The 18742-nt window shown below is 40.0% G+C and overlaps 1 protein-coding gene across 6 annotated transcripts in view; it reads right to left on the reverse strand.

Annotated features, from left to right (window-relative positions):
• The window catches only part of KALRN (kalirin RhoGEF kinase), a 515818-nt gene that overhangs the window by 146889 nt on the left and 350187 nt on the right, over positions 1-18742 (reverse strand). For all 6 annotated transcript variants that reach the window (XM_062579292.1, XM_062579294.1, XM_062579296.1 and 3 more), the window contains exons 18-27: positions 16860-17009; positions 15797-15911; positions 13666-13781; positions 12973-13095; positions 10262-10444; positions 9000-9118; positions 7719-7785; positions 6626-6735; positions 4650-4719; positions 2960-3049 (exon numbers count right to left, since the gene is read on the reverse strand). In XM_062579292.1, coding sequence (XP_062435276.1) covers positions 2960-3049; positions 4650-4719; positions 6626-6735; positions 7719-7785; positions 9000-9118; positions 10262-10444; positions 12973-13095; positions 13666-13781; positions 15797-15911; positions 16860-17009 — 1143 coding nt within the window. The remainder of the gene's footprint in view (positions 1-2959; positions 3050-4649; positions 4720-6625; positions 6736-7718; positions 7786-8999; positions 9119-10261; positions 10445-12972; positions 13096-13665; positions 13782-15796; positions 15912-16859; positions 17010-18742) is intronic.

Consider the following 18742-nt stretch of genomic DNA (forward strand, 5'->3'; position numbering starts at 1 on the left):
GCAGCTACTGGAGAGTAAATATTAGGCTGTAAAGGGAAGAAGTCACAGGAGATGAAGGTGTAAGAGCTGCCAAGGACAGAGAGATTTTCTTTGTGTACATAGTCTGACTTTCTGCTGAGTACTATGGAGGTTGCTGGGGGAGTTTTAGCATCAGTGTTTATCTTTACACTGGGATGCAAAAAATAGCCACTTTTCACACAAATCTTTTTTTTTTGTTACTAGGTAACTTTGTTTTTGAAACAACTTGCACTGGTGCCCTGAACAACACCCAAAAGGGAAGGGGCTCAGTTTGGGGGGACAGTGGAGTTCGCATGAAGCTGAGTCATGGCTGGCTCTAAACAGGAACAGTGTCTGCCCAGCATATGGCTGGAACTTAGCTAGTAACCACAGGACCCAGCAAGACCTCAGCTTGCCAGGTCGGTGAACTTCCTGGAGCTGGCTAAATGCACTTGTTTTTCTAGAATATTTAGTAAGATCTAAATCATGAAGTCAGCACTATTCCTTCCTCCCAGCTCGCTGAAGAGCAGGGCATGTCCCCAGCAGAATCGTTCCCTGGGGCATCCCTTGTGGTGTCAGGATGCTCCCAGGGCATCCTACTCATGGTCAGACTGTGTAGACTGGGTTTGCAGAGTGGCCAGCTTGTCCCTGCTGTGGGGAACTTGGAGCAAGAAAGCAGTAGCAGTGCTACATAGTAACCAAACAAACAGACTGCTGGAAAGGGACATTGTCCCTGCAGGTCCTCTCTCTGACCCTGGAACTGAGGTGTCGGTATCATATGGTAGCAACTAAAAATACCTGGTTAGCCTGAAGTACATGGTACTACAAATATTAAGAATTGGTAAATATATTAAACATCACTTATTTTTGAAATCACTGAACTGAGAATAGTTTTAAATATTGTAGTAAATACTCTTAGATGATGAACAGGTCAGATATAAAAAGTTTGAACAAAATAATGAGTCTAACTACAGTTATCGAAAGAGAAGCATATAGTTCCTTTCCCTACACATTTTCTAGCCAGGATAACCATACCAACAGCTTCAGAATATCTTAGCAAAGCAAGATCCAAAGGGAACAGAAAGAGTCATCTCATTCTTTTATTAGAATAACTAGTACTATAGGATAAATTACAGAAGTATCTTCATGTTTTATTAGACATTACTACAGGATAAATTAGACAAGTTTGACAAGTGAAAGCTTGCACATAATTTTCCACCTGTGTCAGCTGGTCTAATAAGAGATACTGCTTTTCTTTATAGATACGGCTTCACTTATGTCCTTAGGCCATCCTAGCTACACTAACATTACTACTAATTCTTTTCACTGTTACAGCCAAGATATGTCACTTTTCTTTGCTCCTTCTGCTAATCAATTAAGTCCTGCAATTAGCCCTGAAGCTGCAAATTTTCCATGGACTTGGACAACCAGGACTGCTTGTTTTCATTTCAAAGGTGGCACTTTGTGACGGTCTAAGCAATCTGGGAGTTTCTTACACTTGTAATCTTCAAGCAGATGTCTTATAAAATGGTATTATTCTAGACAATTCCCTCTCTTTGTAAGGGCATTTTGGGAACTTCCAGGTCTTGTTTGGAAGAAAAGAACCAGCCAACTAGTCAAGAGCCAGACTCTGCGCTGCCCTGCCACCTGGGCAGCCATCTGCACAACAGCAACACATCACCTCCAAAATCAAAATAAGAAGGATTTACAGTTGCTCTGCACTAGTTTAGTCACTCTGACTGCAAGTCTAGAAAAGTTTCTGGGAATAGCCAGCTTTTTCCTTTTGCACAGGTCTCATGGGGCAGCCCAGCAAAATTCCCACCAATGGGGGAAAAACACCTCTCCTTGCAAAACGGCAGATGCTGACACATGAACTTTCACTATAGAGCAAGAAGGTTTCCATCCCACATCCAGTGCTGGACTGAAAAAGTTTAGCAGAGCAAACAGTTTCTAATTTGTGTGAACAACACAGATAAACACCTAACACAGCCCAAAACCTTATCATCTCATGAACCAGTATAAACCATTCATCAGGCTCAAGCGCCACCTCCTGGAAAATCATTTTGCTTCAAGTTTACTTCTAGAAAGACAATTTGGTAACAGGACAAAGAACAAAGCACTTAAAATAAGACAAAGATGTTCATCACTTTTCTTCTGCCTCACATGAGATCTTTGAATGTTGAATTTAATTTAAAGACTATAATCAGTGGTACACACTAAACCCAGAGAAGTTGATTCATATCTGCTGTCAACTATACCACAGGCTGGTTCCAGCTGAGTGGTTACATTTGTAAAAGGATTTTTTTTGTGTTTTGGAAAACAATTTTAGTATGTTTTCAGAAAGGTAGCTACTTAAGCCTGTAGGCTGTCAGAAAAGCACGGCAAAACAGGGACAAGCCAGGTTCCAAAAAACAGAGGGAAAGCTTAGTTAAAAGTACCAAAAAGCTTTGAAGACTTTTCTCAGTCTACAAAACTGGGTTTGGAGCCCGCAAATGTTTATCACCAGGTTTAGTTTTGCATAGGAAATAGTCTAATTGCAGGCAATGGAGTTCTTATGAACATGACGAGGCAAATGTTTAATAGGGTGAGTAAGATCTGCAAGACAGGATCTTGTTTTGGACTTAGAGATTTGAGGTCATAAAATGTAACAGGATCTGCTTTTCATTTTATCACTAAAATTGGAAAAAGAAAGTACATCTGAACCAGATCTTTAGAAAGGCCTGGGTCCGAATAATGCACACAGGTTCCCGTAAGAACGTCTGTCTCCATTACAAATGACTTGCTATACTGATGAGGATCATGTGTCACACCACAGCACATAAATTTTTACAGCATGTGATATTTACAGTGGAATGAAAAACCAAAATGTCAAAGGACGAAAAGGAATCCACTGCTCCGATGTAAAGAGGAAGTACTTCAGCTGCAGTATGCGTACTGAAAGAAAATGGCAATGGCTGCTTACATCAAAGAAAGTCCCTGCATGTTCCAGGATGAGTTGGCTGGAGTCAGGCTTGTTTTTGCAGTAGGTGACATACATCTGAAATTTATCTGCCTGTGAAAACAAACATCAAAGCCAGATAAGCTATTACTTTGCTTCCACAGCCTCTCATCATGGCTCACTAGGATAAATACAGGTGATAAACCCCCATCTCTCACAGCAACAAGAGAATTGCAAATTAAAACTGAAGAATTACAGGCAGTTCATACCTTACTTGAGCAGTTCTGGGGGGTATGAGGTGCACCATATAATGGCTATGGAAGGCTTTCTTTAACAAGTGTCACAGAGGGAAGGCCTAATATTTTAAAGAAGCTGTAATATAATTTCTAAGAGTGCTTAATGCAGATAAAGTCACTATGGAAACTTTGGGCAAGAGATTCATCTAGTTCAAACTGGCTAGAGTCAACTTTTTTGACTTGAGGCTGGCTCAGATTTCTGAGGCTTGGCCCAAACTTGCCTTTCCTACCTTGGTTCAAATTTTAATGGCTCAAATTTTATGTTGTGCTAAGAGTGTTTTGCATTTCTTTTCCTAATTTATTTATTTTTAAGAGGAAATTAAAAGCATCTGTGCACTCCTGCCTTAGAGCAGTTTCATATTACCGAACTCGTGTCTCTGGGGAGGCAGGCAGGCTAAAGAGGAGGACCGCCTCTGTTGACTCCTATTGGATTTTTGATACCAGTATCTAAATAAGCAGGATCCTGCAACTGGCCAGGCAGCTTTATGTTTATGTGCATAACCATACACACAGCTCTGGACATGTACTATTACTGACGCGACGTAGTACTATCTTAAAAGAGCCATGAAGATTTTGCAAAGAATGATATTTAAATGTGTCTGTTTTTCTTTAAATATGGAACCTCTTTTCTGTAAGCAGTATTTCTGAATCCCTTTTATCAATATTTCTATCCTATTTTTTTTTAATTTAAAAATCTGTTTGAAATGGTCCAAACATGTTCATTTTTTTTGGTAAATGAAAATGTTCCACAATGACTTTGAAGATACTAATTCTCAGCTTTAAAATATGAATAAAACCATCAGAAAAATCACCAAGATGGCTGACTTTCCTGGTAAATATTTTGAAGAGAAGAAAATTTTCATACAAATTACCATAGCTAATTCCTGGAGACTTCCATGCGCTTAAGACTTTTAGCATGAAGATTTCAAAAGTTCTGTTGGAAAATTTCAAACAGCTGCCACTGGGTAATGGAATGAGACAGCCCAGTCACTCAGCACTTTGACATTCACTTCTGAACGAAAATGTTGATCTGATTTTGTGCCTTTGCAGAGGCCTCATGTATTGCTGAAATTCTCTCCAAAGAGGGCACATTATGATTTTAAGTATGCGTCCTCCTGTGTGCAAAGGAATGGATGTCACTCCTATCAAACTGGCTGCTGAATCAGCAGGGGTGAAAGCTGTGCTGTCAGTGTGGGTCAAGGACAGAGGCTCTAGAAATACTTCAAACTGTTGCTCAAGAGTTAAGGCAGGGAGTTTTCACCCCGGGAGAGATAAAGGGGGAAGCAGTCCTAGTTCCAGTTTAGCCCTTGTTCTCACTTGTCACTGAGGACATAACCCTTGCACCAATTCCCAGGTTGTTTCTGTCTGTGCTGGAGAAATTAATTTGAATAAATAAGGAAAATAAAAAGCCTCATTACCCAGGTGACAAAGCAGTGGCCCACATCCTCAGGCAGTTGTTCATATTTCTCTAGTTCTTTCAAAAAAATACTGAAAAAAAGAAGACAGCAACATAATTAGTCACAGTCAAATAATCAGGAGAGGCAGATGACCAATGAGTTGATCAGTGTTAATGATTAATGCTTGTATCTTGATTATAAGGCTAATCAAAAGTGTGCTGTCTGTGGAGAAAGTGTGTCCTTGCCAAGAGATGCTTCATTATTTGAGCACAACAGTGCATGGTTCAGCTGGAAAGGAAAAGATAACAATCCTCAGAAGGGGGTCAGTGTGCTCAGGAAGGCAAAGCAATACACAAGAACCAGACAGTGAATCTTCAAAAAAATCTTGTGAAGTGGTGAGAGCATGAGCAGAAAGAGGAGCGCTGAAGCTCTTAGGTTTCCATCACCGAACTCTGTGCACTGGGCACTTTAAAACAAGCCTGACACTTTGTGGATGAGTAGTTAACTCCCAAATTAGAGATTTTATAATCAGCCCCCTCCCAACACCTTGCACAATGATTGACATCTCTGTTTTCAGACAGAGATCTGCAGAGCCTAAGTGGAAAGATGAGCATGAAACAGAAGCTGCAGAAGGAGAAGTAGCTGTATGTACTGTTTCCTCAGCCCCAAATTCTGTCAGGGATGCATTAGCATCCTGGCCAAGGGAGGGAAGGGAGTCAATAAAAGGAGAAGTTTATTTTAGCACTGCTAGAAGCGGTGGGGGGAAAAGAATGATGCACAAGCAGTAGCCTGGAGGAGAATGGATCAGAGAAGGGAGAAAAGGCAGCAGCAGGGAGCTGGGGGGCATGACTAAGGGTTGAAGTGGGCAGTGGCTGGGAGTGAGGGGAAGTCAAACAGGAGAAATAATCACCTGACATCAGTCAGAATCACCAAAAAGAAAATACAGCATCACAAGGAGGAGAAAGGGAGCGGGAAAGTAACTGGTGGATCTCAGTACAATTTTAAATGGGGAAGAATATTTGTCGATATGACTGAGCAATTCATGTGGGCTGGAAGTAAATTCATTCATTAAGTAAAGGCCTTTTTAATGCAGTAAGTAGTTTGAATCTAATATCCTGGTATGCTTTGAAGCTGCTTGCTCAAAAGCATGAATATGGCAGCCTCTGCTGGACCACATCTATGCAGTCCAGCACAGCACCTTCAACTGGCTGAAGTGCTGAAAGTCTCTCAGAATTTTAAGGGGGAAGGGTTTTCTGATTTGTTTTTCAAAGTGCATTGCTTTTGATGTGTAACTTGAAGACACACTTTGAAATTCAGACTGAACTTAGAGGATTCAGCATCCCTATATGTTATATATATAACTCCTATTGCATTCACATTATAGCAGGGAAACAATGTCAGGAATGATAAACTTCAAAACTTACATTCCATTCCTTTAATTTTGATGAACTATTTACATTTAAAAATGCCATACAGATTTACATCCACCCAGCTGAGGTATATCTCATGCAGGTATAATGGAGCCTGAGGTCTCCTCTTGCATACTGTGATAGGGATAATGTTGTAATACTACATGTGTGAAACACTATATATTCATCAAGAAGACCTCATTTCTTCATCTGTAAAACTGAAGGAATATGCCTCACTATCTCAGTGCCCCATTCTTCCTCAAATGGATGAACAGTTACTTATCTTACAGATATGTAAAGCATAAACACAGTGCCATGAAATGGAAAGTGTGTATTGGACTAAAGCATTGGTGTGACACAACTTTAACATTTTTAGTCAACTGCAGGCAAAGTTTACGCAAAAATGTAATTCATTTTTGTAGAAGAAAAAAAAAGAAATAAAATATTTTTCAAATTGGATCAATTACTTTATACTTCTGTGTGCACTCTACTGCATATGTTCATTGCAGAATCCACATAGATGTACATGTATATACACGCATTTTTTAAAAATCAGTAGACATTAATAGAAATGTTAGGGAAACCTACTTGTTATGAAAGTCATATATCTCCTGGATGTTGCCAAAGATGATGTGCTCTTTGTTAAGGATCCCAGCGGGTATTTCTTCCACTCCACTTGTCATTTCCCAAAGGTAGGTCTGGAAGACACCAGTAATTCTTAGTTTTGAGGGTAAAGGCAGTACAAAAGAATCGATCTCCCTGTTCACTGCCAAAGGTACAGGCTGACAAGAGATTTGCACTTTGAGATTAAACAAACAAGCTAAAAAAATTAATGTTCCAGTGTCACAAAAAGCTCTCCTGAGAAATTCAGAGTGCTGATGCCAAGAAGAAGTCTGAGGGAAAAGCAAAAACATGCCAACAACACCTGCCTTTGCTGTCCAACTGATGGTGGCCAAGAACTGCTGGCAGAAACAGTTAAAACTTCCGTTTGCCACTTCAGCAGCATTAGAGGCATAAAGCTTACTTTCTAGCCTCAGTAACACGAGAGCTTAGAGACTACACAGAAACTCACTCTGCTGTTTACCATGAGAATCAGAGACGCTTCAGAAACACCCTTCAGCATACCTAGGCAAACTATTTGACAGAGCAAATCCAGCTCTTTCTCTAGCTTAGTATCATCCAAAGGAATGGGTGTTAATTCTTAAGGAAATGCTCCATAATTCAAAAAAGAGTGCAAACCAACAAATTTCAGGTCAACTCACAAACATAGCGCGCCTTGCTGAGTCCCATGGAACTGTTTTTATTCTCCAAGGGGATAAGTGCAGTTTTGCAAATAAAGGACACCTTCACAGTCAGGTGTCCCCAGGCTGCAGACATTCACAGCCTCATGCAGGGAGCGCAGGGCACGGTTTTGCCAGTGAGAGAAAAACTCATTCTGCTGCCCACCCAGCACCCACCACCAGCAGGACCCAGCTCGCCTGCTCTCTCCAGCCCTGGCTCTTTATCTTCCCTCAGTGCTCCTGCAAAAGAACAATCCTGTAGTTAACTCACTGATAGTGGCACTCCCACATAAACCGGCCCTGCACTGGCACTTTGTGCTACAGTGAATGGCACTACTAATGCATGACAGGATGCTATGTCCTTCCCGAAAATATTGGAGACTCTCCAGACTGTAACTTACCTCTAAACATTCATGCAAGTCCCTGACATAAGCTTTTTCAGTCTGAAGCAGCTCAGCCATAATGAATCTGGAAAAAGAAAGTATTTTAGGTGCCTTGGACACGACAGGCATTTGTACGATGAACAGAAAACAGAACTTCCTTCTGCTGTCTTCATAAATCGGTGTACTTTCACTCTAAATCTTCAGCTGCCCCCACCTTGCACTTTCCGACTCCATGAATGACACAGCACTTCAAACCTATAAGGTTATTTTTTAAATACCTTTTCTGCATAAAATTCCATCAACTTGTATTTCTAGAGCCCGGTGGTGTGATTTGCTCTCTACATGCTTAGCCTTAATGGGCAACTGATTCTCAGCAACGTCCATGCTTTTTTACATGAATCAGGACTTGAGAGTGACTCACAGTACCTGTATCTTCACAAGTACTTAGCTCTAAGTCACACTGAAGTTTGACCTTAAGTGGGAATACTGGTGGAGTTGGGAGAGAATTCCAGCTTAAAGAGGCTTCAGCAGCTTGGCACCTGACTGGATGCAATCCAGACTTGTGGAGAGACCAACAACCACTCTTCTTCAGTGGTTGCAGTGGGAAATGTGCCACAGACAACTAAGCATACTCTCTGCTCTTAAAGTTGAAACAATTTCTTATCAAGGTTATTCACTGTAGCGGATATTTCAGAGGACTGAGAAGGATCATTTACATGAATGCTTTCCTTAACATTATCACACAGAAACTAAGAAAAAATACTGAAAAATTAAATAGCTTCTAGATTTTAAATAACAGTACTCTCCTAATGCCTACTCTAGCATGAAATACTTTCAATTCTATCAGTTCTACATCCAGCGAAACTTGAAATTGAACTTTTAGTGAAATCTGAGTTCACTGAAACCCACAGTCAACTCCCCTTGATGTCAGTGGAGTTTAGATTATAACTAGGCATGTGCAGGTGCTTTTCAATTTTTCTATGCAATCTACTTTTACCATACAGCTGGAAAGACATCACGACAATGACCATCTCTGTGACACGAAGATCTAATCAAAGTTCCTTTCCCTTCCCAAAGGTAACTTCTAATTAAAAAAAAAATAATAATAATCAAACTCTATGTTCTGAAATCCTCCTCTAGCCTACAGTCACAGCTTCTGCTCAACCACTGCAGGCCTATCTCTATAGTCCTAAAGCTGAAAGGAATGATAGGGCTGTCAGTCAGTTCTGGTCATGCAAATATCATAGAATCACTGTTAGATAATGTCTCACTGCAGACTGAGAGAGTTTTTGGACATACTCTTTCTTTCTAGCCGACTTTCTTTTTTCTTCATTGACTTCATGGTTTGCATCACGCAGCTTTACTTCCCGGTCCGAAAGACTTGCTGGAATAATATCTAGTTCTAGGTCCTTGTTATCCTAGAAACAGCAATAGCGTAGATTTTAAATTCAGTTAATCCTGCTGGTTTGTAAAAGGCAGCATGCTCAGGAGGTTAAATGGATAAGAAGGGGCAAAAGTAAGACAGAACTTCAAATAGCAGAAAGAAGGAAATTCAAAAAGATTTAGAAGAACTAAGGAGAGAAAGGGAGAGATTACCTTTCACGTACTCTTACACTGGAGATAATCTTAAAAATACTGACTATGAATTTAAAGAGTCCCCGTTCTTATTTCTGTGTAGGCATAGGCATAGACAAAGGTCTAGATTTTACCTTACTCCTTCATATCTAAATTAGTTGCTTTGTATCTGACTTCATAAATAGTCTGCTAAAGTAGAGCAATACCCAATAAGAGCCCACAGCAATCCCTGCTTCCAATGGCCTTCTGTCATGGAAATACCTTTCCAGAAAGCTAATAGTAGTGTTGTTTTAAACAGAGACTCTACATGGAACAGTATTTTTAAGGTATTTCGAAGGTGTAAGTGAGGGAATTTATTCATCCTTCTTTGATGCTTAATTTTGCAGGATGGTCAACTGAAAGCTATTCAAGCATTTCTGCCTCTGACATTCTCCCTAGGACTGCAGCCAGGGAATAGCAGAAGGATCATATTTTTGTTTTTCTTGAATTGCTCTGTTTCACCTAAAAGAGTTCAGAAATGAGATTGGGGATCATTTTTTCATTTGGCTAAAGGATAAGAAAGTGGAAACCTGCAGTCAAATCCTGGTTTTGACTGAAGATGATGGTGTGAGAACAAGATTATGGCTTACACTAAAAGTAATATATACTTTTACTCTAAAATTAGTATATACTTTTACACTAAAAGTAATATATACTTTTACTCAAATAATACACTTCCCACTCCTTCCTAGTACTGTACGGTCTTCCTGAAAAAGGTGCAAACATTTATTTAGAAAGTCTGATCTTCATCTTCCTCCTTCTTATCTCACTAATCTGTCACAATTAATAAGCCTTTTCTCTTCAGAAAGAATAATTCTTAGGGTACCTTAATTTTAAGTGTTTCTAATAGATGCATGATAACCTGCAGCGTTCATTTTATAGCCTTCATTTCCCTCTGTGACTTTCAACTTTGGTAAAAAAGCTAGCAGGACATGGACTTACAGTACCTCTGTATTGATTCCAAGGGCTTTTTCCAGGGAGTAGCGGTATTTCCCCATCCTGAGAGAGAAGTCACGGTAGCGTTTGTCAACTGTGGTGACCCACTTCCTAATTTCAGTGGCATGTATATGTCCTTTTTCTACAAAGCTGTCAGCCAGCTGGATGAGGAGCTTCACTTTCTCTTTTGTTTGCTGCTCAAAATACAGTTTTGTTACATTACTATTTCCTTTGCATTTAATTCACATAGTCAGAAGCAGCTCACAATTTTATGTACATCATTAAACAGTATATACTTCATCTTACACAATATTAGCTGCTTTAAACTTTCCCCAGTACAATATGAAGGAATGACATTTTTATAAGGACATATATGAAGCTGTAGGAGACAAAAAGCTAAGAGTTTTGAAATTACACACACAAAAACTTAAGGCAAACATACTGGAAATTAGATGTATTTTCTTCCCATAAGCAAAAACCTTTTTTTGTGTACCTTCGACTAGCAGACAAAATACAAAAATCACATATCATGAAATGTACTCAGTTACTCTGAATCTGTATCTTGGTGGATCTGCTGACGTGCCGACTAGCATAGGCAGGTCATTAGTATACCAGATTTCAGCCAATGAAGTGGGTTTGAGTCACTGATCTTTGCTTTAGAAACAAATCGAATTTAAATACTAACTCCTGATTGATTATAAAATTCCCGGTCAGCTCCAGCTGGAGAATTACAAACTGGGAGAGGTTTGCACTATAAAATGTACACTAAGCCCTCAAATCTTCCAGAGGTCTTTCCTATTCTATTTGAGCACTGATTGACTCTTAGTCACCATGGTATTCAATGTCGAGGAACATACAAATCTGGCACAAAGGGGACAGTTATAAATTTTAAAGACAAATTTTAGCTTAGATTACAAATCTGTCCCAGAAATTGAAGGTGCTTGGATCTGATGTCTGAGCCAATTCAAAAGTACTTATAAAAACAGAGATATTAGCTATAGAAATTTAACTCTCAAAAAACAGAAGAAGAATCAGTTGTATCCCCATAGATGCTGGAGATCTGCTTTTCAGAGATGGGGAGAACTTCCCACTCTGCCTGAAGCAAGACATCCTGTCAGGTATATGACATTGTCAGCAATTGTCACACAAGGACAAATGCATGTCAGACCAGAAAGCAGATTTCAAACACAAAACTAAATTCAAGAAATGTCACCAGGAAAATAACTGAATAGCAGAATTAGAAGCCACATTAGCAAATTAACTGCGTATTTAAGCAATGCTAGGTATGGAGGAGTAAAAATCTGACTTCATGTTGTATTTAAAGGGTGTTTCGTTCCCCAGATCTACTGATGTTTTTGCTTTCCAAACAGTTGGTTTGGCCAGAATGCTAGTGGGATCAGGAAGGTTTTCAGTTACCACTTATTTTGAGAATAGCGTCCATCTGGGAGTGACAAACATTTACGATATTGCATGTGGCACTGGAAATCTTTCAGGTCAGCTGTAGAAAAATGATTTACTAAAGTCAGGGGAGCAGGACTAGATGTGTCAGTGGAACGAACAGCTGGCAATGGTCAATAAGGAACAAGGTATAAAATCCAATCTTGGGATAAGTCACAAGTTGAAATAGCTTGGAAACTTCAGAATGAATCAAGATTATTCTGATCAAAGTTAAGTGATAAACGAGAACATGACTGGAAGTGGACTGACTATGGATGTTTAGAGTTGAGAAGTATTGTTAAAGGAATGCTGCATGAATCCTGTCTAATTAAATTCATTTCTATCCACTGCTGTTTATCCCTCATTTTCACAAACATTCAAAATTGGGAAAAAAGAAAGGGATGAGAAAGAACACAAACTCTGTGAATGAAACCCATGCAAACATGGACAGCCTAATGAGGAATTTAAGGATTACAGAAGATCAATTTCAGGACAGAGTGAGATGAAGCTATGTAATACCAAAGCTGTGTTCTGCTCCAGTCTGACTTTGCAATTTTGATCCTTATCAGTGAACGTTAATACCCCTGTGGATTTGCTGTATCTGAATTACCTACATGGTCTGAATTAATTTGTCTGAAGTGGATCCAATCACTATTACTTTGCAAAACTCTGGATTTCTCAGAATTGTTCCACATAAATTAATAACAGATTCTTGGTAATGCAGTTTTGTATTAAAAAATGCTCACCCCAGAGTTTACAAAGTATTAAAGTATTTCACTGGGATCAGTGGAACATTTATAACGAGATGAATGATCATCTGTAATCAGTCCAGCTGGAATTAATAAAAACAAATTGTGGTTGTAATGACAGAAGAAACAGTGAATCCAAGATGACCTTGGATATGTTCAGAGGCTATGGATTAATTAGTCTATATTATTCTGTATCATTCTCCTTGTGCAACTGAGGATGGAGGATGGGTATGTCCCAGTTAGGCATGAGGTTGCTGTGACACTACAATGGAAATGAACTTTCCCTTCCTTTTGATCAGAGTAAAAATGCCTCATAACCAAAACAGACCAACAGAAAGAAAACCTCCCTTTTGTGCTCATGTCTTGCTAAAAAGTAAATGTCACAATTCTCAAAAGAAATTTCACTTTTGGGCTAGGAATGACAAGAAGAAAATACAAAATCAAGAGAATATTATTGCAGAGATCTAAAGCATTAGAAAAGGACCATAAATATAGGCTAAGGCAGACGCCATAATTAGATTCATGTCACTGTTTACCTTGGCAGGTACTCTGAATTCCCCATATTCCTTCAGGAGTTCCTGAGTTTCCTCTGCTGATTCTCCTGTGGAGTTGTGAGTAGAGAGGTAATATTCGCCTGTTTCTTGAATCCAGTCTAAGGCCTGTGAATATCAAAAAAAAACCAAAAGAAAAACAAAACAAACAGTATTTGTATTTCAAGAACTAATCCTCTGACAAAAATCTGCCAAATGAAGGATAGCTGGTCCATTGGGACTTAATACTGTGTGTAGTACAACACTTTCTAGGAACACATAAGAAGAATGCATTAATTAAAGCAGATGGGAGAGGGCACCCAAGGTACTATATGTTTCCCAGGAGAGAAAGGAGAGTAGGAATTCTACCTGTACACAGACAACCTTGCACATGGAGAAAACATTTTTCTCATTCAGCAATAGTTAAGTAAAACAAGTTTGCTCTTGCACTTATTTTCAAATAGATGAATAAAATTGGAAATTAATCTGTCCTGGCAAAAATACTGGGTTTTGCCTGTTGGGCTTTGTTTTTTTAGACTGCGTTAAAAATATGTATTTTCCATATTTTCCATGCTGCCAAAAGTTACAGTCTTTAAATACAACCCAGTGTTGCAACAGGAACTCCACACAGAGGCATACCACAGATACAAGGAGTATTTACACACTGTCAAGACAGTCAAAGTGATTTTTTTACACTACCTGTTTGGCACTGCGTTCAAAGACAACGTACTGTTGGCACTGATCTAATCTCCGCTTCTTCAGGGTCCAGAAGTGAAGGACTCGGTTCTCTCTCTGTAGCAACTCATTCAGAATGGCTATAGGGCAAAGGAAAAAGACTGAATGCTCAGTGATTCTGTGAATGCATGCAAAAATAAGCCATAAAAAGCTGAATTTACTCACGCTGACAGGACCAAACTCCCAGGGCAAGGCTCCTGAGACAGTATTTCTTAAAAATAAGTATTGGATCAAAAAGGCTGTTTTAAAAGAAAATGCAGTTCCAGGGTTATCTGGGAAAGGAAGAGATGCTAGAACAGAGCTTGGGATGCATTCCAGTAAATGTATTGGCGTGTGTTACTGCCAGCCCTTCCGTTCTCTTCTGTTGCTTACTTGGGAGTCTGGGCTTGGCTGACCTGGGAGGAGAAAAGTCAGGACCTACAAGGAAAAGAGACTGGAGTCTCCAGTCTGCTATACCTGGTAAGGTCTCTTGTACGGCTGAGTGCTGCCCAGGAGCCTCTGCGTGCTCCTTACACAGTAACTGCCGGGCCACGATGTTGGGTTGGGGCCTGCGTATCGATCCCCCAACTTCTTCCTTGTGCAGAAGATGCAGCAGACACCCAGGATCAGAACAGGCATGTAAAGAGCTGCTACTCTCTGGGGCCTAGGAAATATGTTCTACTTCAAAACTCAACAGTGCTCAGCCAGACCTTATCAACTTCACGAAAGGGCCCAATTCAGTTCTAAAAAACATACTGTGGGTTTAACTTGAAGATACAGAGAGACTGCAAGAGATTTACACCATATCAGTGACAAAGAGTTTTAAATCTGGGTTTTCCAATTAAAATGTACTAAGTTGCATGCAACTGGCAGTACTATGGCTCATCCCAGATACTGCTGTGAATGGAGCTCAGTATCAGAGAGCTGGTAACTGTCTCCACAGATAACACTCCCTTATCCTTAAAGCGGAACATCCACTAGAGGGGGCCTAGACAGACGCAGCCCAGGCAGCAGCCACACTGATTATATTAAACAACTGAGTCCAGTTTCTCAATCAGTTGCACTGAGTTATGATCATCGACAGCACACTATAAATAATTCCTCTTACCCTAAGCCCTTTTTTTAATTTACTGATATTCACTGCTTATCTACCACCTCTGCTTGCACCAAATGGATTTGGACATGTTCCTCTCAATTTGCAAGTCTGACATCTACTATTGTCAAAAAAATTGTAATTCTTAATTTAAAGGGCAGAATTCAAAAGCTTGCATGGCAGTCCTGCTGGGGACATCAGGATTTTTTTCTGTCTGAGAAGATTAACTGGAAGCTTGTGATGGGCTTCCTTCATCAGGTCTCTGTGTAAACAGTTTATCCCAAGTAAAACTGATTTTTTTCCATATTAATGACTTTGCTTTGGAAACACAGTAAGTGTTCTACAACACAGTGCTTTTATTCTGAACTAAAGTGTCCATTTCAAAGGTACTGCAAATATCTTTATCTCCGATAGTTTTTTCCAGTCATTTTCTGTGGGTAGACAAACCCATGACAGTGGGGAGGGGGGAAAAAAAGAGTAAATATCAGATTAATGCTGAGGAACTGTTATTAACAGAAAGGAAGAAAAATAATCTCTTTGTTACAGTATTTTCATCCTCTCTGTACAATCACCCAAGGTTCCATCCCTCTCACATATATAATGGTTGCATTGCTATTAAGCTGTATCTTTCTGCAGCTTTGTAAGTAAGCGAATACTAAGAAAAAATGGTGTAATTCTGCAGATTTTCTTTGCTCACTTTTATCAGTACCTTGTAGCATCGCTAGGCATAGATTAACAACTGTTCGATTAAGCAGCCGAGTGGAAGCGTTTCAAACATCTCAGACATACCATTATTTGAAATGTTAGGCTTATTCCAGGGACAAAAACTAGCAGATTAATCTAAGGGACAAGCAAGTTTGGGGTACACTTTGTCCTGTGCTGAGCAGCAACAGGACGTATCCTGAACTTGTGTTTGATATATGTCTATTTATTTAGGCATTCTACAATATTAGGGCAAAATTGTCTTTGACCACAGAAGCAAACAAAACACCTTCAATGCTGTCATTGCATCAGTGCACCAACCTTTCACTTGCTGCTCAGGCCCCCTTGTATGGCTTGCTACTCCAGGCATGCTGACATTGTTCCTGTGGATGTACTTGAGGAATACCTCAGCGTTCCTACGTGCCAGTGTGCAGGCCTAAGGAAAACAGCCCCAGCCAAGCAGAGTTAGTAAAGATGATGAAAGAAAGAGTGGGTGACCCGAGGAAGCTCTTTGTTTGTTTTACAGGGAGACTTTGCCTTCATACAGGAACTCAAGAGCTAAAAGTCAACAAACCACACTTCAGCTAATAAACTAATAAATGTATTAAAATACATGAGTCATTTTGAATATAGTGGGTGATTTCATATCTTAAGGCTAATTAATGACAATAATAAAACAACTGTGTGTAAAGAGCTAGTACATCATGCAGATTTTCAACTTAGCCAAAGCTAACTCATCTCTCACGAAATGTACTCATTGCTGCCAAAAACGTACAGTCAATAGGTGCCACATCTTAAGGCTTGCCTGCCAGAGTAGTTTTAGGTTGTATATCATTTTTAGTGGAAGATGAGAGGCTGGCTGCCAGCTGACTTCTCAGCCTGTCAGTTCTTACAAAGCAGCACCTGGAAGGCAGGAGGAAAGCTTAGACTCTATCCTAGTGCTGCCCTGCAGAGACACAGTTGCTTCAGTTGTCTCTAATTCATTAGTTACTGGCTTGGAGGAAGGAATTTGAAATTGAATTTGAAATGCTGTGTGTTTTGTATAAGCCAGCACAAAAATGCCATATAATATCTGTCATTTATAATGCTCATTATAAGCAATTTTGAGGATAATACTTAGAATTTGCACAACTAACAGCCTCCAAGTGCAATGCAAATATTACATAATTAGTCCTAATGATCTCTCTCTGAGATATGCATTGATAATAACACTTATCCACACCTATAAGGTCTAGGGCTTATACAGCCAGCCAGTAGCTGAACTGGAATTATACCACAGAACTTTCTCTCAAACTCAGCAATGCTGCACTAAATTGACTCCTTAATACTTTAGGACTAATGCTTTCAGGACTTCTCCTGATTTATTAGAGAACTGAAATGAGACCTTAAGAAAAGCCTCCTTCTGCTCCAGGTGTTTGCTGATCAGAGGGATGACATGGTCTATCTCAGCTGCTGGTCCAAGTTTATCTCGGCCTCCACACCAGTCTTCATCCCGTCTGTATTCTTGCTCCAGGCTCTCCAATACGCTGCATACCTGAAGCATGCCCAGAGCATAATTGTTGTAGATAACTGGTTTTCAGTAACATAATCAGGAACATGACATCCAGTAAAAGTCTAACAACTGAAAATATTTCAAATCTAAGCATTTTGGACAATGGGCCATGGGATCCATCCTGCCATGGCATGGAAGCTAACTGGGTATAAACAGGCCCTGGACAGAATGATCTATCAGCTATTCTTTACCCTAGAGCAGCTATTCTTTACTCTAGAGATTTCTGCCATTTGAGATTCAGTTCTCTGCGGTGCTAAATTGTTCTTCCCTTCCAATGGATAATAGGGAAGAAGCTCAAAAGGTTGTACCAGGGCAGGGGTCAGTCTGGCCCCAGTGGATCACTCAGAAAACAATCCCTATTCTGGAAGGGTGCTTTAGATGTGTTTAAACCCTACTGAAGTCAAGGGACTTAGCACATACTTAAACAGAAACACTTGCTTAAATACTTTCCTGAAATAAGGTCTGAAGCTGGAACTAATTCACTTCAGCTGCATGTTAGTTGCTCTCTATACAGCCTTTTAAAGGCTGATGGAAACCAACAGAAATTAAATCAGTGCAGTAACCTAGGTGGATGCAGGTGTTTCCCTATACAGGGCTTAAACAAATTTCTTTTATCTTAGTAAAATAACAGGAATGAGGTAAATAAACCAATACAGCCTGAAAACTGTGTGTGCAGCAGCTCCAGTTAAGGCCCAGTCTTTTGTATTGCAGATCCTGAGGATGACTCTCTTTTTCCTGCACACACTGAAGAAATCTGCAAAGTGTTTTCTAAAATGTTTGGAACTTTCCTCTTCTCTACCAGAGAGCTATTCCTACACCCTCCACTGCTGAGATCATTCAACATCCACTGACTTATTGCTGGAGGTCCAGCTAACCACATTCACCCATTTCTTACCCATTCCTTTAGCCAAATACAGTTATACTCAGAGGACAAGCTTAAGAGCACAGGCCTGGAAGAGACACTAGGATCACATGGTCCCTCCCTGCTATCACTGGCTGTCTGCTGTATTCATGAATACCTCAAGCTCCATTCAAAGCCTGTGAGGTTGAGTTGATCAGTTAATCCTACTGCCAAGTTGTTCCAGGATCTTCACCTTTGACAATCTCAAATCAGCTGCTTGCTTGGATACAAACCTGCATTCGCCTTCGAACACCCAATGAAGAGCAAGTACCCTAGTGTTACTTAGCACCAAAATGCATTTCCATTTTACCTCTTGTTTTGTAAGAATTTTGATCCCTTTTTGGGCTTTGGAGACATCAAAGATTAATGAAAGCAGATGGGCAGCATGAGGTCCACACCTTCCCAAACAGGACTTCCCTTGCATATGTAAAAATCATCACTATTTTTTAACAGGATGAGAGAAATAAATATAAAACAGGCTGTCAATGTAGTTAGAGAGAAAGTGAGCAATACGAAAGCCATGGCTCCACCAGTGTATGACAAACATAATGCTTTTGGGGAAGACAAGCGTAAAAAAGTTTGGCTGGTTGCGACAGTCTCTCTGGCCACCCTGACAGGCTATTCTCCCTAGACATTCAGAGAAGTCAACATCCAGCAAATCTACTGTCATCCAGTCAGGAAACAGACTGTTAAGGGCTGTAGATCAGTCATGCAGCCCTAGAGAGGGAGACAGGCTACTTGCAGCAGATAGTTTATGAGCATTCAAAGACTGAATGATCTTTGCCCCAAATATCTGCTGAATAGACACAACTAA

The sequence above is a fragment of the Rhea pennata genome, chromosome 6 (assembly GCF_028389875.1).
Source record: "Rhea pennata isolate bPtePen1 chromosome 6, bPtePen1.pri, whole genome shotgun sequence".
In the NCBI taxonomy this organism is placed as follows: Eukaryota; Metazoa; Chordata; class Aves; order Rheiformes; family Rheidae; genus Rhea; species Rhea pennata.